This window comes from Fusarium fujikuroi, chromosome FFUJ_chr03 (genome assembly GCF_900079805.1).
Source record: "Fusarium fujikuroi IMI 58289 draft genome, chromosome FFUJ_chr03".
Taxonomy (NCBI): domain Eukaryota; kingdom Fungi; phylum Ascomycota; class Sordariomycetes; order Hypocreales; family Nectriaceae; genus Fusarium; species Fusarium fujikuroi.
Window position 1 is genome coordinate 1,905,046 of NC_036624.1, and position 24,691 is coordinate 1,929,736.

The following is a 24,691-nucleotide window of genomic DNA, read 5'->3' on the forward strand; positions in this document are numbered from 1 at the left end:
AGATAGGTGAAAACACTTATAATATAGAGTTGCGATGCGAAGTGTGAATGCGAAGAAGTTGGGGTCAAGATGAAAAGAGGCAGAAAAAGATATAGTAAGTTTTGACAGTGATTCACAGTCAAATCCAATAAGTCCTCAAGTTACGAGGAGATGGGAAATTTAGTGCCCACTCAAACCAGTTGTGCAATTGTTTCCAGGCTTGGTGAATAGTAGTTGAGGATAAGGGACATCAACCTGCGATTTGTGGTTAGTTGCTGGGCGACCAACTTAGTAGACAAGCAGCATGGAGAGGCAACCTACCAACCACAACCTGTGACGAAGCGAAAAGGATGTTAAAGGAGCTTAAGGACAGAGGTATAAGCTCGCTAAATGAGTTGAGTTTCGAGGAACAGGTCCCAGGAACAAAAAAACCTATTCAGTGGTCGGCTGATCTGGGCATTTGTTGACTTGCAAAGGCCTGTCTGTATAAGAACTGTGGCTAAGTCAATATATGCCACTGCTATGGCAGTGTTGCACCACAGAGGACTTGACAAGCCAGAATAATATGCAAATAGCTCAACAATACAGGAGTTGAGCGAGTCCGCGGTCGGTAGAATGTAAACAATGTCAATATTGATTAATTCTTGAATAAGTTGACGTTGAGTGGCAGAATCTAAGTAAAGGGGCTGGCAATTGGCACGGTTGTGGGTGCAGTGAGGCTGAGATAGCCTGATACCTAGGATCTCTAATATATGAACAGCACATAGCAAAACTAAACAAACATGCAGATAAAAGGAATAAGTATGGTATTGTATATATTCATATTAATTAGTATTCTACTGTATCTCTTCGATGATGCTGCTCAAGATGCGCATTTAGCTGCTTGATGGATTCTCAGACATGTACTCCGCTATCACAACATAACGGTGATGGGATGCCACTATAGCCGGAGCTGAAAGTGGTGGGACTTTGCCTTGTGCCTGTTTCAAAAACAAGCCAGGATCCTCAAGACCCGGCTATCGCTGGGCTTGCGTAATTTGTGGGGTCCTCTGAGATGAAGGAAAATGCTCAAGAAGAAGATATCGCAATGTTCACTTAAGATGTCTTCTTGTGGTCACTCTCAGCTCTTGGACTCGGCCTTTCTGACTCGGCCAGGACTGAATTGAACCTTCTAAGCTAGCGTCTCTCATCCATCTCTTTCAAAGAACCTCCTCTCTTTATCCTGACGTTCCTGGCGACTTTCCACTCCAGCAGCTTTGTATTCAGATGTATGCATCAAGATCCAACATCACTATCATTAGATCATTTATATAATCATGGGCTTGGACGGCTTATTTGGCCTCTTCAGCGCCAACAAATGGTACAGGTCGTCGCGTAGGGGTGAGGCTCCGGCTATGACTTCGTGTAGTTGACTTGGGTGCCTCCCACTCGACCATGGGGTGTTCCTTGATTTGTGCTGGCTCCTCGGGGCTATTGTAAAGCAAGTACTGGAAACCAAGGAAGAAGTCGCACGAAGCCTGGAACATACCCGAAATCTTGAACGACCAAGGAATTCCGGATTTTGACGTAAAGAACCAGAAAAGCTTCATGGTATCACCGCCAATCCAAGCTGCCAGGACCGATAATCGTAGACCTTTTGATGACTTGGACCGCATATTGACCAAGATCTGCGGGATAGGGAGAGTCGCTTCTACGCCAAGTCCAATGCATCCGATGGTGTTCGCATATACGGCGTATAGCCCAGGCATCTGGGAAAGGAGAAGCTCCAAAAACACAAGACCAGCAGCAAAGTACATAATAGCATGCCAGTATCTATGATCAGTTAGACCAAGCAAATTGACATATAAATGGGGGGAAAAGACCCTACCGTCGAGGGGATCGCCATTGCCAAAAGTTATAAGGACGCTGGAAGCCCATTAAACCATCATCAGCACCGGCAAATGGCAAACCGGCCTCGCCGCCCTTGGTAGGTGGGGGAGGTCGGTAGTCTAGGGCGACTTTTAGGAGAGCTATTTGGACGATAACCATCAGCAGCGACTGAAGGAGTAGACTCGTATCGTATTGCGCTTGGGGCCAGTAAAAGATTCTGTTTCGGGACGCGCGGGTCAGTTATATTCCGTGCTAATCGTGTCGCGACAGGAGAGATCGAACCTCAGGAAAGACGCGACGAGCATGATGAGAGGGATGTCGAGCGAGAAGCCTGCACTGGTCTTATTTCGGTACATGGAGATAATTTGGTCGGCGTAGGAGAGGATGGGCGACATGACGATGAAAAAGGGAGCCACCCAGGCCGTAAGCTCCATCACCCATCCCACGAATCCTGGCTCCATTATGTCGTTCTTTCGAAAGGAAGGGGCCGAGTCGAGTGTGATTGTTTGATATGTTCAGATGTTCAACGCGACTTCAGGTCAAGATGAAAACGAGAGGATTGCGATGATGGTGACGAGGACGATGATGACACCTTCATTCGAACGAGAACACGCTTGAGATGCTCCAAATTAGATAATCGATATGTGGTAAAGAGAAGCGAGCGACCCAAATGCCGGAAACAACAAGAGGCTGAAGAAAATAAGTTCTGAGGTGAGAGACAAAATTCCAAGTGAGAAGCGGCGTTGAATCGAGTGGATGCATGGGTAAAGGGGAGGTCAAATCGACCAAGACAGTCTAGTCGGTCTTGGGCAATTTTGATAATGGGCGTTCTAGAAGGGGGATTGGCCAATCATGGCTGATGCAGGGGCGAACATCGGTCATCCCCGCTGAAGTTTCAGTGAGCAGAAGCTTAGCTGGGAGGCTCTGTCTCGAAGCCAAGCCCCTAATGCTGCCCTGACAGTGGGAAAGACAGGGCGGGCCGCGGCTGTCGGCACTTGAATACTTGATCCAATGGGGAGGCTTGAAGCCATATGGATAGTCCCGACGACCTGGGATTAATCTCCATTCCAGGACATTTGCTTTGTCCGGATTGGCTGGTCGATTTGCAATGCATCGAGACACGCGTTCCCAACCGCAAGTCTTCGTGTCTATTAATATCATTTGCTGGTCTCGTCGATCTGTATGAAACAGTCAGTGACCGCGGCCTCTGCCTTCGAGGACATCCTACACAAGCACCATTGTGCTGTTCCCATTGTTATCAAGCGGAAATTGTAACGGAGCTATTGCAGTCATCATCCTCGCAATGGTTTGGTCAGTGCTTTCGCTTTTTGCTGTTTGTGGGATAAGACTGCAAGGGGATATTTCCACCCATGTTGGTTGACTACCTACAGCCATGTGACAAGTTTCCCTTTTGAGGCAGAGGCTGGCCTCAGGGAGCAACAAAACATCAGGCCTTGATGTAGGATGTCAAAATAAATTTAGCAAATAATCCCCCAAGCTTAGGCTAGACTTGCCTAAACATTTTCATCACTTAGGGTCAAGGTCCTGAGTTTCCTTACCTCCCCTAGGCTGGGTGTAACTCCAAGGAATTGTGACAAGCTCATATACATTGAATGCGGTAGGTTCCTTTGGGGGAGATCCTATACAAGGTAACGATAAAATCAGTACGAAAACATGATCTCTTTGAAGTGAAGGTTAAAGTTAGTCTCTCTCATCATTGACAGCAGCTTCATATGCTTGCAGAGGTTGTGAAATTCTCCAAAAACTACTCTTGATCCTGCTAACAACGAAAGATCAAGCGATCAGCAGCGAGGCATTCAAGATTTTGGACTACGGAACACATATGCTACTACAAAGACAAGTAAATTCTGATGCAGAGGAGTGTACTCCGTAGACACAAGTCAATCACTTTTCAATGAACCTCAAGGGCAACCTCAGCAGATCCAGTAACCTGGAAAGAATAAGGAGATCTTACAGTGTATTGCCAATTTATCCCCAATGTTATAAACCGTAAAGGCTAAATGTTGATGTCCTCGATTGTGGTATAAAGAAGAATACCGATGATGAGTTAAACAGAGACGCTGTTTAACGGAAACGTTTACAATATTTTCCACCCTGATTAGTATAACAGCTTTTGGAACTCTATAGAGCCGTAGGCCATAAAACGCAATTCTATGGACATACTGCTAACTACAGCCTTAGATGCACCACCTATTGACATAGATATTATAACAGGTTTCTATATTGTTTTTCACTGTTGCCTGATTTTATCTATTGTGCATGGAAAGAGCCCATTGTTATCATATTGTTAAACTGGGCGGCACTGCCCTGCCAGTGTCAGCTCGGCATGCTATTGTTCTCCCCCTCGTCTCTGTATCACTGCCAGCCCCAGGCCGCATAAAAACTCACAACTTTCTCCTCAACTCCTTAACTCCTCACCATTTCACTTTCATCCTTGCCTTTCTCCTCTACAAAGCCAGATATCTTTGGCCACCTTGCTTCTTCCTTTTCACTTTCCATCACATCGCATCTCATCAAAAAGCCATGGAGCTCACGACTCCTGAGAGACGAGAGCGTCCCTCGCGAGCTGCGGCCCCCAAGAGTTTTAAGGATCCCGAAAGCGACTCTGACGAGCCAATCATCCCACGCTTCCGCTCCGTGTCTTCCGCGAGATCTCGATCAATTCATGTAAAAGATGAGACTGTGCACTCCAGCTCCGATCCTGCGGTCGAGACTTCTCCTCTTCTCACCTTAAACCAGTCCGCTGTGCTTAAGAAACGATCATCCTCCGACGAGGAAGCCGACTCTCCCAACAAAAAGGTGCGGAAGATTGTTCTTAAGACCAACAAGTCTGCGACCGCCAGCAACAATGCTTCCACTCCCAGGCCAGTCACGCCGGATCTCTCGCACGCTGAGGATTCGCCCTCTAACAACCTTTCTGACATCCAAAGCCTCCATGAAGGCCTGACATCTGTCCAGAAACGAATCTCAACTACTCTGCGCAAGACTGAACTCGCGGTTAAGCTTGACGCGGCCCAGAAGAAAATCGCTTCTCTTGAACGCCAAGTCCTCGAGGCTAGTTCACCGGACGACAGCACTTCCAAGCTCAAACAATGTGAAGAGAAACTCGCCGCGGCCATGAAGAGAAATAGTAGACTGGTTAACGACAACGTTGAACTCACCAGAAACCTCAAGGACACACAGGCTTATGCCAACGGCAGACAGGCCTATGCCGACGGGTTGAGAAGGGAAATAGCTGTCATGTGTGAGGAAAGAGACCCCAACTTCAATGATGCATTCAAGGTGACCGACGACGAGGTCGAACGTGCCTGGAACGGTATAAGATACGACATCTTCAGCTTCGTTGCTCAGGTCCTCACAGTAAAGCCTTTCCGAAAAACGGCACCCCGGGGAGCAGATCACAGCGTGGTCGAAGCGCTCAAAAAGGAGCAAAAGAAAGATGCCAATCTGGCTGAGTTCTATTTTGAGCAGTATATCTGGAAGTGCCTTGTTCTTCACATTTTCCAAGGTGAAGCAGCCATCTTCGGTGGTCCTGCAGGCAGAGTTTTCCAGTTGTTCTGCTTGGACATCTCTAGTATGACCTCCAACCTACCCATATCTTACTGTAGTGTATTAACAAAGCACAGAGATCGATTGCGAGAGCATGCCAGAACTGAGTCGTGTCAAAGCTCACACAGCCAACCTTTTATATAAGCAGTTCGACGAAAACAACCAGAAAGAGGCTAAAGGCATCGTCGACAGGATGAAGAATGACCTAGCCATCTTCATGGGCTCTGACCAGGAACACAAGGCGGAAGAGAGGCTTAAAAACATTGTCAGCAAAGCGGTCTGGTTGAACAGCCAGTTCCTCAAGTCTAGGGCGTTCTTCGTGACAGACTGGGACATCGACGACGAGTGCGATAACTTTGACGACCTCAATGTTTGCCACAGAAGTGGTATCCAGGGCGGGAAGCCAGTCGTTGGGATTCATGTCTCGCCCAGACTCAGCAAGATTGGCAATGCCGATGGCGAATTCTTCAACTCGACCAACGCCATGGTCATTTGCAAACCAATAGTCACGCTGAACTATGAATAATGTGTGCAGACCTGTATTCGAGAATATCATGTCACTGCCAGTTGGGATGAGGTCGTTGCCAAGTTACTTATGAAGATGTCGGTAAGGAGTTCGGAGCAAGTCTAGGCCTAGGTCAGAGGCCAGGGTTTCAGGAGTATGTCCAGCATATGATCTGAAGAAAATGTATGTATCGATGGTCGACAAGGGAATCATCACTTGCAGCTGATCAAGATTGTGTCCATGGGCTGGGAGATTCTCGCTATATTCGAATAGTAGAGGTAATCCAGTCAAGTACTACAATCAACTCATAAGAGAATAAATTTCGTCAAAATACTTGTATTTTTCTGTCGAGATGACGGTGATGTTACATTGCGGTTGATCTGATAAGAGCTGATCTGAGGTTGAGCTTGTAAAGTGGGCTGTAGCAACATCATGGATGCCTCAGGCCCTCCATGTGTCGGACACCGCTCAATCCAAGGGTCTAGCCACTCCTCCTTGTCTTGGCAGCATCAACACGATCGATCTTGTATCGAGGAAAAGATAAGGCTCGCCTTCCTTACATTTCCCTCTCCTAGAGTCCCTTTTTTATCTAGATGATCCCGCATTGACAAAGGTACCCAATCCAAAGGTAAACCCCTCTTCCATGATGAAACTCCTCAGCTAACCTCAACCTCCAACTACAGCTCTATATCTCATCATGCCTGCGATCGAACAAGATGCGCCCGCAACCATCGCGCCCCAAAAGTCAACTCCGACTTTCGACCCCAAGGATGTGACCGTCATCTTCGTTCTCGGAGGCCCTGGCGCCGGCAAGGGCACTCAGTGCTCCAAGCTTGTTTCGGACCACGGCTTCTGTCATCTGTCAGCTGGTGATCTCTTGCGCGCCGAACAGGAAAGACCAGGTTCGCAATATGGAGATCTCATCAAGGACTATATTCGAAACGGCCTCATTGTTCCCATGGAGGTGACTATTGCTCTCCTCGAGAACGCCATGGCCGCCGACCTCAAGGCAAAGGATTCGCAAAAGGGGCGCTTCCTCATTGACGGCTTCCCTCGCAAGATGGACCAGGCCGTCAAGTTTGAAGAGACTGTCTGTCCCGCCAAGCTAGTCCTCTTCTTCGATTGCCCGGAGGACGTCATGGAGTCTCGTCTTCTCGAGCGTGGAAAGACCAGCGGTCGTGATGATGACAACGCCGAGAGTATCCGCAAGCGATTCCGTACCTTCATCGAGACCAGCATGCCTGTCGTCAACCGCTTTGAGGAGGTTGGCAAGGTTCTCAAGCTCGATGCTACCCCTCCTCCTGACGAGGTCTATGCCAACACTGAAAAGGCCCTCGCTGAGAGGTTGGGCCCTGACTTTTAGCGATAAAGCGGTATAGATTGGGATTGCATACACTTGGGAGGAGCTGTGCCGGAGTCGGGCTGTATAGAAATAAAATTCACTAATTCATGTTGCTAAGCCTATAACAAATGAAAACTTTACGTCTCCGACGATAATTGAAAACTCTTGAATACTTACGTATGCCGGGTGGTTCAGTAGGTATGTAGTTTCTATTGAATGCCAGTCACCGGTGTAACCCAAGGCGACGCGATGAATACACCCTTACCTTCATGAATTGATTTGGGCTGCCACGCAAGAACTAATCTGATACTATTTACCAATCGCTAAAAGGGTATATCTAACTACATTACCAAAGCCCAAAGCCCGCATCATTATCATCATCACAACCATAGCCTTGCCATGTCTAACCTAACACTTGACACAATCAGTTGTCATCATACATCTTCATCAAACCAGCCTTGATATTCGTCATCTGAGTCCTGTGCATTCGCTCGCGGTTCTCGAGTGCAGTAATACGCTCTTGCATGGTAGCAATTTTGTCGTCTTTGATCTTGAGACTTGACCGCGCAGAGTCACGGCCAAGAACGATGCCCTTGGTGCGACGTGCTGCAGCTTCCAGTATACTCTGTACAGATGACAAAACGCTCTTGTCGATTTGTTGGCCTCTCAGAAGATTCATGACTTCGTCTGTCACATCATAACCCGTCTCCGGAGGGCTGCTTGCAGGAAGCCCTTGCGTTCCGCATGGAGTCTTTGAAGGTGTTGTGTTTGCTGACAGCGTAGTAGATGACATTGAGGGAGTATCTTCAAAGGAGACTAGCTTTTGTCTCTTGGATTCGCTGGTGGGAAACAGTGTACGCGATACAGACGGTGTCGGCATCCCCGAGATCGAGCGAGTTGTGGTTGGCGTAGTGAAACGGCTCTGGGCGGCCTTCTCAGCGCTCTTGTCCGCAATAGCAGCCATTTGGCGCTCCTCATCCGAGGCGATATCGCTGAACTCGTCATCATCTTCCTCGAAAACGTCGCGCCGTCTCTTGGTAGATCCACGACTGGGTGTCTCGACAGCTGCAGTAGGCGGAGAGGGCAGCTTTGAGTGGTCGGCAATTTGTGCATGGTTTCCTATTGATTTGGGTAATGGGGTATCGACTTCTGAATCCTCGCCGGATTCTGTGCTGTCAGCAGAATCATCGTCGCTCTGACGCCGGCTCGGAGTCACTTGGTAGCCATACGACACAAGTGATTGCTGTGTCATGGGCGGAGGTTCAGATTTGGAGGGCTCACTACCTCTTCGGGAGGCCTTCAACCCAGACTCGCGTACCTTGGCCTCATCCCTCCAGAGGAAGAAATTACAATCATCGCACTTCCAGAAAAGTTTGCCGTTGTTCGGTCCAGACTTCTTCACCTCACGGAGTGTGGCTTTCTGGCGGGGTTCACAGTTACCTTGAGAGATGTCAGAGTTCAGATCAATTCTTGGGTGGGAAAAGTTGCCACTTACACCACCAGTGTCCATCGCTGTAACGGCCCTTGGGCATGCGTTTCTTCTGTGATCGCGGCGTCTGGGAGTCTCTTCGACTCATCGACCTTGGTGTTGACACCATGATGAAGGTGTAGTTGGCGCAGCAACTAAGCTAGATCTGTAGGACCGGGCGAAATGAGACGAGACGAGGACCACAATGATGATTGAACACTTATATTGCGTTTCGTCTTCAAGAATCAAATGATGTCGGTGAGAATACGCCTGCGCCAACACGGGAGCTACCGTTGAAGTATGTCTAGTCGTACCTTATGAGCTCATGCGGGGTGCAAATGCAAGCGCTTAACTAATATTCAAGACAGAGCTGAGGTCAATCGTAATGTGAGAGAGGCTGGTTCAGTAGGCGGGCGGCAGTTGAACCAACCACCAACCACCTCGTTGCACAGTAGCTACCTAAGCAAGGATTCTGTTTTGTACTCAGCAATTTAATAAAGTGTCTATAGTCTTTGCCCAGGCTCATTTCAAATGAGTACAAATCAAAGTACTACTAAGCCTTTTGAATGCACCAAGTCGGGATATTTGACTGGCTTGGTCCCTTGTTCGAACAGTCCTGACACTGACAGACTAGCCAGCCTAGTCACGATCGATGAAGACCATATGGGATCGACTGTTAGTTCTTAATGACTAACTCATAACAACGGATTGAATATTGTAGTCTTTATCTGCTAATAAGAATACTAAACTACCTAAAAGTACTACCTATTTCTCACAAGGTAGTATAAGAAAGGTCACGTGATCGCTCATGTCTAATCCTCGCCTGATTTTGCCATACGATCTCATGCCTCAATATGGTCCCACCAGAACTCATCACTACAGACTTCAGTTCATCGATTGCTTTGCCCATCCGACTCTCAACGGATTATAACTAGACTGCAACTACACATCAGTCTGAAGAAGCCAAGTCTTGGTCGCATTCAATGGCTTCTCGCATGTCCTTCCAGCCCGGGCGCTTCGTCGCTTCGGCCTCAAGACTTAATCTTTTCACGTCCTCTTCTCTGGCTTCTCGAAGCGGCCGTTTCTATTCTTCACAACCGCCAAAGCCCCGTCGTAATGACGAGGTCAAGTTCTGGCCTTTCGTGGTCGTCATTTTGGTGGGAACAGGAGGCTATGTTGCCCTTGTCAATCGACGCAATGGTAAGCCAGGCTTCTGCGTCCATTGTCCGTATTTACTCTTGAAGGATAGTGCAACAATAGTGCCATTCCTGCGATTAAAATTTCATCTACTCAAACTTGTGCTGCGTTGTGATGCTGCTCACATATTCATTGACTGTGAAGATATCACTAACTGTCTCATAGGACGGATACACAACCCAGATCCTCACAAAAAGTTCACGTCATCATTCTAATGTCTCCGTTCTGCTGTTTCAAAAAGGTCACGGCACAGTCAATTAAATATGTACAATATAATAGCAAACCACCCCTTACATGCCTCTCTCACAAGATTCGCTCTGTGTTTAACATGCATTCAATTTTTGTTCTATTTTGAAGAAGAGTGCCATGACACCATCTTCGCCTAAATGCTGGGAGGGTAGAAGACCAACATGCTCATGAAACCGGCTACGCCATTCGCATTAGCAACCCTTCGTTCGCTGGATTCCCTCTCTCATATGCCCAACGATGTATTAACACAAAGCAGGTATAACAATGTCCCCTATTCCCAGAAAAAAAGCCCCCTCATTTTTCTTCCCCACGACTGCTCTAGTCTCGTTTTTAGTCATGTCCTGGCATATCCTTCTCTGTTTTGCCTCGTCTAATCGTCATCTTCTGTCCTCTCCCGGGGCTCCCTGGGTTCGCGAGGTTCGCGAGGCTCCCGGTTTTGGTTCTGTCGGCGTCTACCGCCATCTTGGTTGCCGCTAACGCCGGCGTTGGCGACCTTGCGCTCCAACTCTTGGATCTCGCGCTCCTTCTGTGCCTTGGCGTTGGCCTGCTCCTGACGCAAAACGCCCAGAACATTCTGCAGGGTTGTCCTCCAGTGGTCAACCCGGTTGGCCAGCTCCTGGTACTGCTTCTGGCCAAAAACGCGGTATGTCACCTTGTGAACAAGGAATTTCTGGCGTTGCTGGGAAAGCTTGCCCTCAACAAGTCCGGCACGGATCACGTCAATGGCCCACATCTCAATCTCGTTCTCGGGGATCTGGAGAGCCTTGGTGATCTTGGAGTACTCGATCTCGCGGCTAGGGGTGGAGGCAGCCAAGCTGGAGAAAGTTAGGAGGCGCATCTTGCGGTGAAGCTTCTCATGGTCGAGCTTCTCCTTCTCAACCCAACCCTGGTGCTCGTCGTTGAAGTCGTTATAATCCTCCAGGTCCTGCTCAGCAAAGATATCGAGGAGTTGCGAGTACACGGGGTGCGAGTCGCTGAGGGCCTGGACGCTTGGAATTCCCCTCAGGTCTTGAAACAGGAAGTGGTTATTGGAAGTGAGTGCCTTCTTGACAGCACGAAGAGATAGCCGCTGGGCCTCCTCGGAGGAGATGGCATCGCCGTCGAATGTTCGGAGAGCCTTGACGACGTACTCGTAGGCTTGTCTGTCAGATGTTTAGCAGATTATTCAGCAGATGAACCATACAGGTGCGGTCAGTGTCTGCAGACATCTCCAGGAATGGTTCCAGGCTGATTCCGAGTCGCCAGCAGAAGCACTCGCGCACACTGTACACATAAGGGAACAACTTACTGCTCCTCACCAGCCTCAATAGCAACCTCAGCGACCTCCTCGTAAATCTTTCGCTGGAAATCGGCGTCGGTGCCCCAGGTAGCAAGCCACTCGGGCAGCTTATCGAGATATGTGCGCAGACTCTCAAACATGCCGTGAGCTCTCAGGAACTTGAGAATTTCCATGAAGACGCGGGCGCGAACGGGGTCGGTGGGGTCGAGCAGGTTAAAGACAGTCGTCAGGGCGTTGAGTGACAGGCCGGCGCCGTGGACGGGAGAGTTGAGGAGAGGCTTGGCAAAAGTGGTGCAGAGAGTGGGCAAGAACTTCTTGGGGTCGGAGGACATCAGGACGAGATGGGTCATGAGGTTAGAAGCGGCGGTATACTCCTTCTCGGGGACGGTGTTGAGGGCTCCAGAGGCCGAGACCAGTTTGGAAATGACCTCCTCTTGAGAAGGTGGCTTCTCCTGGCTCAGAAGCTGCTTGGCATCCTCAGCCTTAAGATAGTCGGCCATCTCGGCAGCGAGGTCCTCGAAGGATCCATCGACAAAGACCAGAGTGGGCTGGCCGGCAGTCTTGGTTTCGGCCATATTTGCTGCCTTTGACTCCCTCGCGGGACTGGTAGTTCGATATAGAGATTTCGGTCGCGGTGATCGTCGAGTAACTCGTTCCGGCTTGGGCGGTGCGGACGAGGATAGAGCAACAGGATAAGAAGCGAACTCCGGGGACGCGCGGGGGGACGATCTCGAGGCGTTTGTAAGGTCGACAAGCGGATAAATATGAAGTTTCTCGTCCCAGGCGAATAGCCCTCTCTGGTGGGGCCTTGAGAACCCCGCCAGATAGGTTTTCTCCAACCTGGTGTATGTGTGGGCGCTAAGCGATAAGTCACGTGGAGATAGCGAACTCCTCGGTGTAAGTTGAATGTGGTTGAACAGCGCATCAGTCTCAGCTCTCGGCAATGTTATCTTGAATAAGCCTTGTAGCTATGGTCAATTCAAGCTATTAAAGGGCTTCTATACTCTTCTAAATATACTTTCCAGATACAAATTATTTTCAATTTTCTCTGTTATCCCTTTCTTAGTCCTCCTGGAAAGCAACAAACTAGAACCACGCTTAGAGGTTCAGAGGACGATATCATCATGCCGAATATGTAATAACAAAAAGCCTTTCCATTCTCAGGCCTTGATTATCCTGTCACATTAGATATCTTTGACTGGTCTCGAGATTTTGCCGCGACACAGTCAAAGTCGTGCTACCAAGTCTCCCGGTCAGCCATGTTTCAAGTCAGGTGTGTAACACTTCACGACCTACAAGTGCTGCTCGAAGCTCTTTCAGTAGGCAATGTAAAACAATCAAGACTTTTCGTACGCTTTCAAGTTACTATTGGCTGATGAACAGCTCTTCTCAACAGATCCATCCCCTTTCCTCCGTGATTCAATATGTATGCAAGCGAAGAAACAAACCAGAAACAACGCATCCAATACAAGACACCAGATCCCATGTACCGTCTCTATAGAGGATACTCCTTCAAACAATCAATATCGAATACCAACTCAATGAGAGTAACACCAGAACAAAGCCAAATACTCCCTGGTTCCGCATACTCAACTCTAACATTCCCAAACCCCTGATTTATCTCATCTCTTGGCCTTGTTTGCCTTGATCTTCTCGCCATTATCACCTATTGGGTAAATGCTCGAATCATCGTCCGCAAATAATTCTTGGTCGCCCTTACCTCCCATCTCAACAAATTCGTCTGGTGCCCGTTGAGCGGCGGGGTCAGACTCCTTTGCAACATTGGTAACGCGACCTTTGTTCTTTGAGAACACCTTCACAGGGTTCTTGTCCTTGCCAACTTCAAGCTGAGCAGTGACCTGCACAGTGTTGAGAGAGGCCAGCAAGGTTCGCTCACGAGCAGGAGCTCTTCGGTTGACCTCGAGGCCTGCAATGCCTCCGACGAGACCACCAGTGCTGTCGTTTACGCCCGGGCTGCTCTGTGTGAGCCACGGGTGTTGCAGGCACTGGTCAATCGTGAACCTCTTCTCGGGATCAACGATCAACATAGAGTCGATGAGGTCAACTGTGCAATGTTAGCAACTGTATAATGGCCTCAGTGTTATATTCACTTACGTGCTGGGTCTCCTACGGAATCCCAATAAGGGGAAGGGTAGTCGAAACGGCCACTCTTGATTTGCTGGGAGAGTGTGAAGGGGAAGTCGCGCGAGTAGAGCTCATCGGAGAAAGGTGGGAAACCACACAAGCAAATGTAAAGCACAACTCCCAAAGACCAGACATCGACGGCCTTTGTGTACTTGCGCTGCTTCGAGTCTGCGAGGATCTCGGGGGCAACATAGCTGGGCGTTCCACATAGTGTAGTTGTGAAAGATTCTTCTCCGATAATTTTGGCCAGGCCAAAGTCAGCAAGCTTTACATGCAGATTCTTATCAACCAGCAGGATATTCTCGGGCTTGATATCTCGGTGCACAATGTTACGTTCATGCTGAGAAGGCACGGTTAGCCCTGGAGCGTGCTTGCAGAGCATACCTTAGAGGGGGAAAGGCATGACTTACCAAGTACTTGATACCCTGGAAGAGCTGCACAAACAACTTCCTTGACTCATCTTCGCTGAGCTTTTGCTTCATCACGATGTAGTTGAAAAGTTCTCCCTCTGGTGCCAACTCGAGGACCAAGTACACGCGATCACGCTCGTTGAAGGTGTCCTTTAGGCAAAGAACGTTTGGGTGACTAACCCCCATCAATACACCGATTTCCTGCTGCAAGCCCTCCGTCTTTGAGCGATCCTCCACGCCAGGGTGCTTTGTGAAAATCTTGACTGCGAAGCGCTGACCAGTGGCCTTCTCAACGCATAGATAAACCTCGGCAAAATGACCCTTTCCAAGCTTCTCCAAGAGAGTGTACTGTTGGAGAAAAGCGCTTGTCTGTCGACTCTGGGGGTAGCGGAAGACAAAACGCGCCTTGCCGTGGACAGCAATCTCATCTTGCTCCTCAAGTTCGCGGCGCTGATTTCGGCCCACGATGGCTTCGTTGACGTACGTGCCGTTGCTCGACAGATCCTCCACGATTGCGACAGTGTCGTTGCCTTTGTTTTCGGTGAAAATAAGACAATGCCGATTCGATACAATACCGTCGTTGACAACAATATCTGTTGCTAATTTAGTAATTGTCATCAACTGACGCCAGATCATTGTAAAACTAACCACACTCGGGATGCCGTCCAATTAGATAGCCACCAGAAGAGACGCCCTTTTCCTTCTTCTTCTCAAAAGCCTCTTCATCTTTCATCGCAGCGGACTTGCCGTTCTCGTTGGCATGATGTTTGTTATCCTGCTTGGCGGAATCGGCCACTGTGTGTGGGAGGGGGCATGCGCTTCGTTTCTTTAGGACAATCGGCTTGTCGCCGTACTTCGGGTCAAGTGGAACGAGGTATCCCCAGACCCCTTCGCGAATTTCGTCCTCGATGTCGTCGGAGATCGCAGGGTGGCGATCAACGAACTGACTAAGCGGTTGAGTGTCTTGAGGTGGTGAGGATAGCGCTTGGCCCTGAGAGCATGTGTCCTCGGTCTTCTTGGGGGTAATTTCGTGTTGGTTCTGTCCCGGGGGCGTCGCGGTAGGCTCCTTGTTGAGCTCGTTGGAGTCATCGGTAAGATGTGTGAGAGGCGATGGCAGATGTTGCTTGTTGACAATTGGGGTCTTGTCTGGATCAGCCTCGAGGCGCTCAGCTCGTCGAGGTTTCTTGGTCTCAGTCTCATCATCTGGCAACGAGCCCTGCGAAGCGAAGCAAGTTAGTAACGGTAAGCGACAGATGGCGCGACACGAGATGGAACGACAGGCGCAAAACGTGTTCCGAAAAGGCTGACATTCTGCCCACCAACAGCATAAAAAGTGAATCTTTCTTCAGAAAGGCCAAAGAGAAGGGAATGGACTAACGCGCGGGCGCTTCAATTGGCTCTTCTCGGGTTGCGGAGCCATGGCGATGGCCAGGAAGGGGGAGTATCTGTACGTGAAGCCAAGGAGGAACCGGGTGAAATGGTTCACGATGAGCTAGTACAAGTCGTCGACCAAGAATAAAGGATGCTAGCCAGTGGGGGGCTATGGATGAACAGCGATGCCTTGAATGAAGGAAGGGTAAGGATAAGCAAAAGATTATGGACAGGAGGAAGTTGGAAGCGAACCAGGGCGTGAATTGAGCCTGGACCAAGAAAAGGTTATGGTGCTACTCGCTTGACGGGGAGGTGGTGGAGGGAGCCTAGAGCTAAGGTTCTAAGGTACCTGAGTGCGACAACTGCCTAGAAGTGGTACATTAGCACCTTTTGATTCGATCCGATCCAAGCCACTTCTAGCAGCCCCCGAGTACCTGAGATGCAAGATGCGATGAGTCGATTCGAGTTCAGTTGAGTCACAGTCGGGCTGCAATCAAAACTGAGCTCCAGATATATGCCAGTGAGTTATAGCTTGTTTTAATTATCTGATCCGAATGTTCAGTCGTGAAGTGCTCACTTGGTCGACGCAGGCGAGAGAGTCACGCTTATGGACATATTCGCCTCGTGAAATTGTCCATGACAGTATCGGTCGCCTTGTCTCTCACCTGTAAATGGGTGGGTCCCCGAACGCCAAAAATCCACTGAAGAATGGATCTCGGCTTGACGTTCCAGTGGAGCAAAGCCTCCTCTAGGTCTCTGCCTACTAACTCAGCAAAACCACCGCTAGAACTGCTACAATATGCCCTGCAGGTGGGTCTGAAGCTTTCATCCGATTCCTCCAAGCCGCCCATAGAGATGACATAACGGTTTGGAGGTATGTACTGGGTACGCACATATACCAAGATCGAGATATCAGCCCATGCTTAACCTCCAGATGATCCAGTACTGTATCTTCCATAAGTCAATAAATTATGCACGCACATATTACGTCCGACCACCCACTATCAACCCCATGGCCCAGTTCTATTAATTCGCATCGTCATCCGCCGATTCCAAGTCACGTTGTCTCTCAGGATGAGACATTCGCCTGCCCACACGACGCCTGTTCCTAGCCTCGTCCGTCACGAGCGTCATAAGGAGCCACCACGTTCTAGCCTGCTCGACAATGGCTCTTAAATGGCACTGCTCTCGATAGGTCATTCTACAAGTTGAGATAATAGACGTAGCAACAGAGAGGGCTTGGGGACCATCCATTTATGTCCCTCCTGCAGACTTGCATGCACAGGTCACGGCATTTCCAGCAAATCTTGGCTTCAACTCGACATTACCATTATTCAATATCATCAAGCCTATCTCTTTCCATAAAGTAAGCAAAGCTAAGGTAAGCAACAGCAACGACAACCTATCAATAAGGTACCCAATGACCTAGCATGCCCGCAGTGATGCTCTACACCTTCAATGTGCCACTCTCTCCTTTCTACCGTCAATCCAAAATAGCATATACTGGTGTCTTTCTCCTCTCCCATATTCTTTCCTAAGTGCCCCGGTCTCCAGAATGGCTTTCCCATTCGTATGGCATGACAAAGCCATGAGCAACGTAAACGCCAGTAAACTCCCTTGTGCTGCCCTTGTCTTCTGTCAAAATACCTACCATCCTTCATTACCAAAAACAGTTTGCCGTCCGTTAAATTAGCCCATTGCAGGGGCGAAATCGTTTCCCGATCAGTTTGTGTGTCCGAGGGAGATTGCTCAAGTAGCAACAGGAACTTAAGCCTGCCAATGGTTCCTACTGTCCCGGTTCCTATCTCTCAGGGATGGGAGATCTGGCTAGCCTGCCCCCTGTGCTGACTCGCTTCTGTAGCCTGGCTTCTTTCTCTCGCTGAAGCCTCTCGGCTGGGCTCATGTTACTAGGTAATGAGGGCACTGCATCCATCGATCCTTCGATGACTGTACGGCCACGCTTCTGCTCAACGTAGATTTGGGCGAAGCGGCCCAGGGGAAACGCCGGCATAGTTGCAGGAATCTCGGCTCCATTCTGAACCAATAGCTCGGCCACAGGGAACGGTACAGCTTTGGCTTCCGCATCGGTTGCCGTGTGGGGAGTTCCTGGTGAGGGAGCTGCTGGATCTGCAGCGGCCAGCGCGAGCCACACAGCATGTGTGCCCCTCATTTTGTCAACTGTGTTGGGGTTTGCCTTTAGTGCCAACGCATAGAGTACTTGCTGTATCTCATTCTTCTTAATGGCTGCCAAGAGTGTCTCATCTGCTGTCCCGTATCGTGACAGCGTGGGCGAAATGGGTTCGACGAACAAACGATCTACATACTTTGATGTGATGAACCGTAGTCGCTGTTCTCGGCTTGCCTGTGCCGTTGGTTTCAGCGACTGGTCAAGCTTGGCCTCCCAAATCATGTTGGATACCCGGTTCCCGATTAGCAGTAGAAGTTCGACAATATCAATGGTGAAGGACTTGATGTCCAGCGTCAAAGACCGCACCTTGCTTATATGGGTTCCGAGTGATCGGTGAATGCCACTGCACTCGATGCAAAGAATGATGCCCAGATTGATCGATACCCACTCAACCTTGGATCCGGAACCACAATCGGCGCACCACAAGTTGCCTTGATCATTGTCTCGGACCATCTGGAGCACCCTGTCAGGGTTCTCGTCATACCCAGAGCTGGAGGTTCTGACTGCGCTCGGTCGCGCACCCACGGTTATCCTTCGGCTCGGTATCCCAGTATTTGCGGCGCTATGATGACTCCCGTGGCTCAGCGATTGCGTCTTTCCTGTGAGCACAGAGCCAATATCTCTTCTTAGAGAGGAATCGCCGTTTGATGAGGTTGGCTTCCCTTGATAGCTGCGTCCTTCCATTGCGCTCTGTAAAGCATTGTTTATAGCTGTGATCCAACTATTCATGTCCTCTTCAGAGGTCGCCTGGTACACTCGCTTGAAACTAGGGGTAATGACTTCGAAGCAGAATCGACGCTCCGCATTACGGGCTTCTCGAACAGATGCCATACGAAGATCGATAGGGTCAATGTGGAGATCAAGTTTCTGCTTCCAGTTACTGTACTCTGACAGTTTTCCTTGGTCCAGAACGATCCAGAATCTATAAATTATGTTAGAAAAGGCTTGCCATACCCAGATCAGGAGACGTACTTGTGCCAACCCTGTTTGTTCAAGTTGCGAGGGTCAACATGTCCTCCCGGTCTATTGAGGGCCCACAGAAGGCCTTCCTTCCGATGAGTGACGGCAGATGGCATGTTATCTCGCTCCTCAAGATCCCGAATACCTTTGAACTTGGAAGCAGCTGCAGGACTTCCAACACCTGTCTGACCAAGACTGCCTGGAGATCTGGATAACTCCACACCTGATGGAACATTCACCGATCCGGCATTGAGCTGAGACCCAGTGCTGTCAGCACGGCCTAAATCTGAATCCGAGGTATTGCCTGCATTGCCGTTGGTGGCGGAGCCGCTGGGCATATTGCTTGTAGTGCTATTTTGTTCGGGTTCTTTGTATGGTGTGTTGCTCACTTCAAGAAGGCGCCTCTTTTCCTCACGCTCTCTTCGTTGATATTGATATTCCTTGTCTGCCTCTTGAACTTCGTTGGACAAGGCTTCCAATTGGGGTAGAAGAAACTCAATCTTCTTCGCAGTATCCATAAAACCTCGTGTCTGAGCATCAGCGAACCTCGTCAGGTGAGACAAAACCTCCTGTTCCTTGCGCCCGCCGTGGAGGTCCTGCATGAAACTAGAGTAGTCAAATCGTTTAAGCTCAAAGTTTCGTCGCTTGTTTTGGTATTTAGAATCGGCCTCTGCAAGCTTCTTCGCCTTGACCGAATCCTGACGCTGTCCCAAATAACGGGATACATATGCATAATAATCTTTGCTTTCCTCCTCGAAGTCTCGCTTCTTGGACTCCGCTTGTTTGATGTCCACTTGGTATAATTTGGTTACCGGTTCAATAATGATCTTCTGTAGGTGATAAGTGTTTTGTCGCTCATAAGCTAAGATTTCCCTAGCAATCTTATCAAAGTAATGTGTCAAAGCAGGCTGGACGGCGTTTGCATTGGTTGCTGCAGCTTCTCGCAAAGCATCCACGAATGCGGTGAAAGCATCGTTGGCTTCACTCTGACAAGAATGCGCATGTTCTGCTTTCTTCAGAACTTTCTTCATCTGAGTCCTCATGTTGCCTGTCTTTTGCTCAAGGGCTTTGAGGGTAGCCCGAAAAACGGGACCGTCATCGCTGACCATGGATTCCTCGTTCGGCTTGGGACAAGCTATGTCAACTTTGACAGTCTCTTTGGCCTGTGGGAAGCCTGGTGTAAGGGGCATTTCAGCCGTAGGAATAAGAGGTGAGACAGGCTCATCTATGATATCAGGAGCGGTGATACGAGAGTCGACTGATTGGGACGAGGCAACGCGAATCTTGGGCGGAGATGCCAGGAGAAAGGGGGGCGATGGTGAATTTGGATGGCTCAGAGACGCGGGTGTGCCTGCAAAAGCATGAGCAGATGAGGGATAAAGAGCATCTCGAGGGTTAGTACCTGCAACGAAGTAGGAGAAACTAGCTAGCGTGTGCAGTCGGTGAGCTCGAGGGTCATACTCGACAAACTGGTCGTGGTTAGTACGCTTGCATAACGCGAAAGGAGTGGCATAGTACGCTGCACGAGTTCCTCCAGCCGCCACCCTTATCCTCAGTAGGCTTCGGGGGCTTCCATTTCCATGTCCATTCGAACGATACTGATGGGCTTCCTCCTGTAGTATAATCGCCGACTAATGCTACGTTGGCATTTCTATGTAGATTTGGGTCGGCATGAAACTCTCTGGTCACCAAGTTTTCGACTTCTTTCAAATTCGAGGCGTAGACGTAGGTAAGGCCCGATATACTGGTATCGATCGGACCGGATGCTGGTTCAGAAGAAGTAGCTGGTTGCGCAAGCTGCGCCTGGCGCATAACGAATGTGAAGGAAAATATGAGCTCGTCATCGTTGCTGAGCTTGACTAAGAAGTTCGGTGGTGATGTTGGATTTGAAACATCAGGATCCTGTGGTTAGGTCAGTCACCAACGCCGCAAAGAAAGGTCGCAAACTGTCGCAACATACCTGGACGAACTCTACTGGGGATGTGTCCCCGAGAGGTCTCTGAGCGGAAACTCTAGTCGCAGGAAAGGCATTGGGAACGACGTTCACAGAAGTGCGCTTCCGTGGGTTTGTGACGACTAAAGAGGATATGCTCACTGCAAAACAGAGTCGGTCAGTTAGAGTAACAAGCCACAACCTCGGCGCAGGCCTCCAGCAAGATCCAAGGGCAAGGCGGGGAAACGGTAGGACAACGTACATCTATTCTGGTCTCTCAAGTAGAGAGCAGGCCCCTCCTCGGGCTTGCTGCTGACGATGCCCATCGTCAAGTAGGTCTGAAGGGCAGCGATAGTCAAGATACGGGGAACGATTACAGTGTCGGCTGGGGACCAGTAACTGGAGCTGTCGGGATCTTTAAAGACGGGCTGGAGCGACGAGCGAACGAACGCACACTGGGGAGGGCGCACAATGACAGGCGACACTGTGACACCGTGACAGCGAGCTGCTGCAGCCAACAGGCAGAATAGCGCCGGTACGAAAAGTGGTAGCGCGGGGCTCAGGGCGGGACAGGGGAGGCCGTCATCTGGCGCTGAGCCAACCGGAGTGGCCCACTCGCACCTCGATTAGGTGTAGAGCCAGTATCAGACTCGTGTGGCTATTTGCGACCGCTCGTCAATCGGCCGCCAGGAGTCAAGGTCAGATAACCAATGTACTTGATAAGTAGGTAGGTAGGGAAGTATGTAACTACTTTTGACTGTCGCGTATCCCGCATATAATGAATGCGCCAACGTCCAAGGCGGCGTACGGATGTGGTGAAGCTGCGGGCGCGGGTCAAGTTAGGCAGTTGTGAACTCGACTATCAACAAGAAGCAAGAAGATAAAAAGAGCTGTTGCCTGTTGTAGTCGTAATGCTATCAACGACAGGGTGGACATAAACGACAATGTTGAACGTTGTTGAATATTCGCGATCATGGAGCCAAAGATGATGAATGGTCATCTCTGGAAGGGGAGGAACGAAGAAAGCGGCACGTTAGAGACTTATCTCAAGTAAGAAAAGTCCAGCGAGGTACATAGGGGTTGCCAACGAATTCGATGCGGCTAGAGCAGTAAAATTGAGGTCCATAGTTGTCTAGGTAGGTAGATAGTAGGTAGGTATCCAAGGATTATTACCTAGGAAAGGGGATTTTCGATTCTTCTTTTCTCTCGGCTGGGATCTCGAACTGGGAGGAGTCTCCTCACCTACCTGATCAATCCACCTTACCTTAATGTCTTTTGATGGAAGTATGGAACTTGCGACTTGTTGATGACAGATACAGTGAATCCATCAGCTCTGCGGTCTCAATATTAAGGCATATGAGACACAAAGTGAAGACTGGTTCAACTAAAATGCTGCTACACACTGGCCACCTACCTGCTAATTAATCATATTTACTGTGCAACAGGTAGCATTCCCTGACTCCCTTTGTTGTTCCACTCAAGTACTAGATCTTGTCTTCACTTACTATATGGTTGATGCGATCACATAATGCAGGATATCAGGCATTTGGTGACTAGATAGACGCAAACTTCAACCCTCATATCACGATTATTCCTTTTTCTCCCTTCTCCGATTGTCGTTATAAAAAGCACCACCATTTACGCACCCACACCAGGCTTAAAACCAGAACACCAAGAGAAGCAGGGAACTGATCTTTAACCGATCTAAGCCCCTTGTAGCGTTTGGCAACCGGCCACTGCTCCCAAGCTGAGGTGGTTTCTGATACATGGTTCTTGCTTTACCTATTTGTTACGGAGTAGTCTTTTTTCTTTTTTTTTTTTTTTGCTACCTACCTATTGAGCCTATAACAGACCAAGCACCATCGAGTGTCAGGCAAGGTACCCGCAGACCCTCCAAAACCGGGCTATGCAGTTACATGCGTCAATTTGAAACACAACGGCGCTGTTGGTGGGCGCTTGGGCTCAGGCTGAATTCAAAAGCGCGATAGGTGCATTTTGGCGTTGTTGGACGATACTGGACGATCATTTATACTGTAATGTTTCTTCCTTTAGCATAGATGGGTTAATATAATCATCTGCAGATGAGAAGTTCTCTCTGCAGAAGCAAAGCATCGTTTCTTGAAAACTTACCATATCTCAGACCTACATGTGATACACTACAGTATTAATCCACTTTACCTGACCCTGGCTCATTTTCGGATACTCTACATACCAGTATGTACAGAGTAGACGGGCTAGACAGGGAACTCTTGCTACTGATCCCTTCAGGCATCTCCAGACTCCTGCCAGGTCCTTCGGTGGCTCCTCTACAGCGGGGTTTGGGTTCTTCAATATCGAACCCTTACATACCCAGATACCGTAGGTCGATGGCCAATTGTCTGGTGCATGCTCGTCATCCTCCATGAGTTAGGTGGCAATCACCAACAGCCGCACAGCGAGAGATCCAGTGCTTTTTTTTTCACATGACAAATGTGCAGATAGATTTTGTCTATGATACAAGCACTGATAGCACAACTCTGACACACACACAATGAACGAGGTAAAAAAACACAATACAAGATTGCGATCTCCGCAACCTCGTGAGCCACCTCAACCAAAATGGGATATATTCAAGACACGAGAATCTTACACATGATCACAACCCGAAGCTTTCAAGTTATCAGTTGCTGCTGCTACATAGGTACCTAGCCTTCGGTTCATGTTTTTATTTTTATTTTTTATTTTTTATTTTTTAGATACCTGTGGCTCAGCTCCTCGTCAGCGCTCTGCAGATATTGGATGTATGATAACTACGTTTGGTGTAAGGCTCAAGTTATGCCAATACCTGAGGTAGGGTAGCAGTCAGAGTCGAGGACAGTCACTTCGAAGGATTGATGAACCACGAGAACAGCTAGGTGCCTACCTACCTAGGTAGGTAGTGAATGTCTAGGACACATCACTCAGTGTAAGTACACCAAACATCGACGACTAACTTGGGTACAATCAAGTGCCGTGAATCCGATAACGCCCTATGTTTTCTCTTTACTTTTGTGCAAGAAATACCTGCTAGATATTGTAGGAAATTGTATATAGAATAAGATATTTACAAAAACATTAAAATTGTGAAGGAACCAATATATAAAAAAATAGATCGACTCTGTCTATTATCTACAATAACAGTTTTTTTTATATAGGTAATGTTAGTTGTGTAGGTAAAGTGCTATTACCGAAACAAATCATGTTCAATGCCAAGATATATGTGTGAACTGTGAAGATGTCAAGCAAAAGAAATAAAGATGGGACTATAAAGGGAGACTTTGTTTACTCAAATGTATTCATATAGCGATTACATCAATTCCCACCTAGACAACCCTTGTGCCCTGGGCGTGGAGAACTTCTTGTGCAGACATTTCATACTATTAGAAGACTACACAAGAATCCCATGAAGTGTAGAATGCCATGATGAAATTGAATTCCTGGCGATAATACATACTGGTAAGCGCCCAAACACGCCGTTGTTTCCATTGGATAGGGTCAAACTAGCGCTTCTCAGGGTCCTTTGGCGATACCATTAGCGGATTAGCGGTTTAAGGACGTGTCCCGGTCAGGTTCCTCAGCCCATGGGCTGAATGGATGACGTCTCGCCCCATTCCTTGGGCTGGGAGACTCTTATTTTGGGCTGGACCCCTTGTGGTTTTGGGTCCCATTTTAGGCTTTGTGTCAACAGTGAGCGACTGTAGATTAGAGGGGACGGGAGGCTAATGGCATTGAATTGGATTGGATTGGATGGGATGGGATGGTGCAGGCTCTCCAATGCTTCCTTTATGCTTCAATCAAGGGCCATCACGCTCTCTCAGCTAATCAAATACCTATCACAAACAAAAGGTTGTGTGATCTGTCGTTACTGTGTTCCCGTCTTGTTTCATCCTTGTCTCTTTGACCTCTTGAAGCACTGCGACCAGGGCGGCTCTGACCTCCAGCTCCATGACCATCATCACTTCACCGTCAATCTCTCATCCATCAACTATCTTCGGCTGGAGCAGATATTGACTTACAGTCGAAACAAAGCAAAACAAAACAAACCACTCTTCTCCACAACTGCAAGGAACAAGATACGAATTTTTATATTTCATCTAAACTGACCGCATATCTATCTATTGCTCTTTTGCTATCCAGATTTGATAGCCCAGACAGATAGAGATATCTTGGACCCCTCGCTCCTTTTTTCCCTTGTCGCGCACGTTCGC

At 48.8% G+C, this 24,691-nt stretch overlaps 8 protein-coding genes; 3 read left to right on the plus strand and 5 right to left on the minus strand.

The window, feature by feature from the left end:
• Window positions 1–1,310: 1,310 nt before the first annotated feature.
• FFUJ_02718 (related to PQ loop repeat protein) lies at window positions 1,311–2,309 on the minus strand (the record flags this gene model as incomplete). XM_023574483.1 has 3 exons in its annotated part: window positions 1,311–1,791; window positions 1,847–2,065; window positions 2,131–2,309. The coding sequence occupies 3 exons, from the start codon at window positions 2,307–2,309 to the stop codon at window positions 1,311–1,313; spliced, it is 879 nt and encodes a 292-aa protein (XP_023427828.1).
• A 2,083-nt stretch (window positions 2,310–4,392) lies between these two features.
• On the plus strand, window positions 4,393–5,944 carry FFUJ_02719 (uncharacterized protein; the record flags this gene model as incomplete). XM_023574485.1 has 2 exons in its annotated part: window positions 4,393–5,443; window positions 5,496–5,944. The coding sequence occupies 2 exons, from the start codon at window positions 4,393–4,395 to the stop codon at window positions 5,942–5,944; spliced, it is 1,500 nt and encodes a 499-aa protein (XP_023427829.1).
• Window positions 5,945–6,620: 676 nt separating this feature from the next.
• FFUJ_02720 (probable uridine-monophosphate kinase (UMP-CMP kinase)) lies at window positions 6,621–7,286 on the plus strand (the record flags this gene model as incomplete). Its single annotated transcript, XM_023574486.1, has 1 exon — window positions 6,621–7,286. The coding sequence occupies one exon, from the start codon at window positions 6,621–6,623 to the stop codon at window positions 7,284–7,286; it is 666 nt and encodes a 221-aa protein (XP_023427830.1).
• A 403-nt stretch (window positions 7,287–7,689) lies between these two features.
• FFUJ_02721 (uncharacterized protein) lies at window positions 7,690–8,863 on the minus strand (the record flags this gene model as incomplete). XM_023574487.1 has 2 exons in its annotated part: window positions 7,690–8,705; window positions 8,761–8,863. The coding sequence occupies 2 exons, from the start codon at window positions 8,861–8,863 to the stop codon at window positions 7,690–7,692; spliced, it is 1,119 nt and encodes a 372-aa protein (XP_023427831.1).
• An 853-nt stretch (window positions 8,864–9,716) lies between these two features.
• Window positions 9,717–10,145, plus strand: FFUJ_02722 (uncharacterized protein; the record flags this gene model as incomplete). XM_023574488.1 has 2 exons in its annotated part: window positions 9,717–9,933; window positions 10,096–10,145. 2 exons carry the CDS (start codon window positions 9,717–9,719, stop codon window positions 10,143–10,145), a joined length of 267 nt encoding a protein of 88 aa, XP_023427832.1.
• Window positions 10,146–10,549: 404 nt separating this feature from the next.
• On the minus strand, window positions 10,550–12,033 carry FFUJ_02723 (related to Eukaryotic translation initiation factor 3 subunit M; the record flags this gene model as incomplete). XM_023574489.1 has 2 exons in its annotated part: window positions 10,550–11,321; window positions 11,468–12,033. 2 exons carry the CDS (start codon window positions 12,031–12,033, stop codon window positions 10,550–10,552), a joined length of 1,338 nt encoding a protein of 445 aa, XP_023427833.1.
• A 1,047-nt stretch (window positions 12,034–13,080) lies between these two features.
• Window positions 13,081–15,433, minus strand: FFUJ_02724 (related to serine/threonine-protein kinase Chk2; the record flags this gene model as incomplete). XM_023574490.1 has 5 exons in its annotated part: window positions 13,081–13,523; window positions 13,574–13,943; window positions 14,014–14,606; window positions 14,662–15,229; window positions 15,392–15,433. The coding sequence occupies 5 exons, from the start codon at window positions 15,431–15,433 to the stop codon at window positions 13,081–13,083; spliced, it is 2,016 nt and encodes a 671-aa protein (XP_023427834.1).
• Window positions 15,434–17,185: 1,752 nt separating this feature from the next.
• On the minus strand, window positions 17,186–21,240 carry FFUJ_02725 (related to ADP-ribosylation factor (ARF) GTPase activating protein (GAP) with effector functions; the record flags this gene model as incomplete). XM_023574491.1 has 6 exons in its annotated part: window positions 17,186–18,494; window positions 18,545–20,001; window positions 20,051–20,434; window positions 20,493–20,608; window positions 20,728–21,086; window positions 21,182–21,240. 6 exons carry the CDS (start codon window positions 21,238–21,240, stop codon window positions 17,186–17,188), a joined length of 3,684 nt encoding a protein of 1,227 aa, XP_023427835.1.
• Between the last annotated feature and the right edge of the window lie 3,451 nt (window positions 21,241–24,691).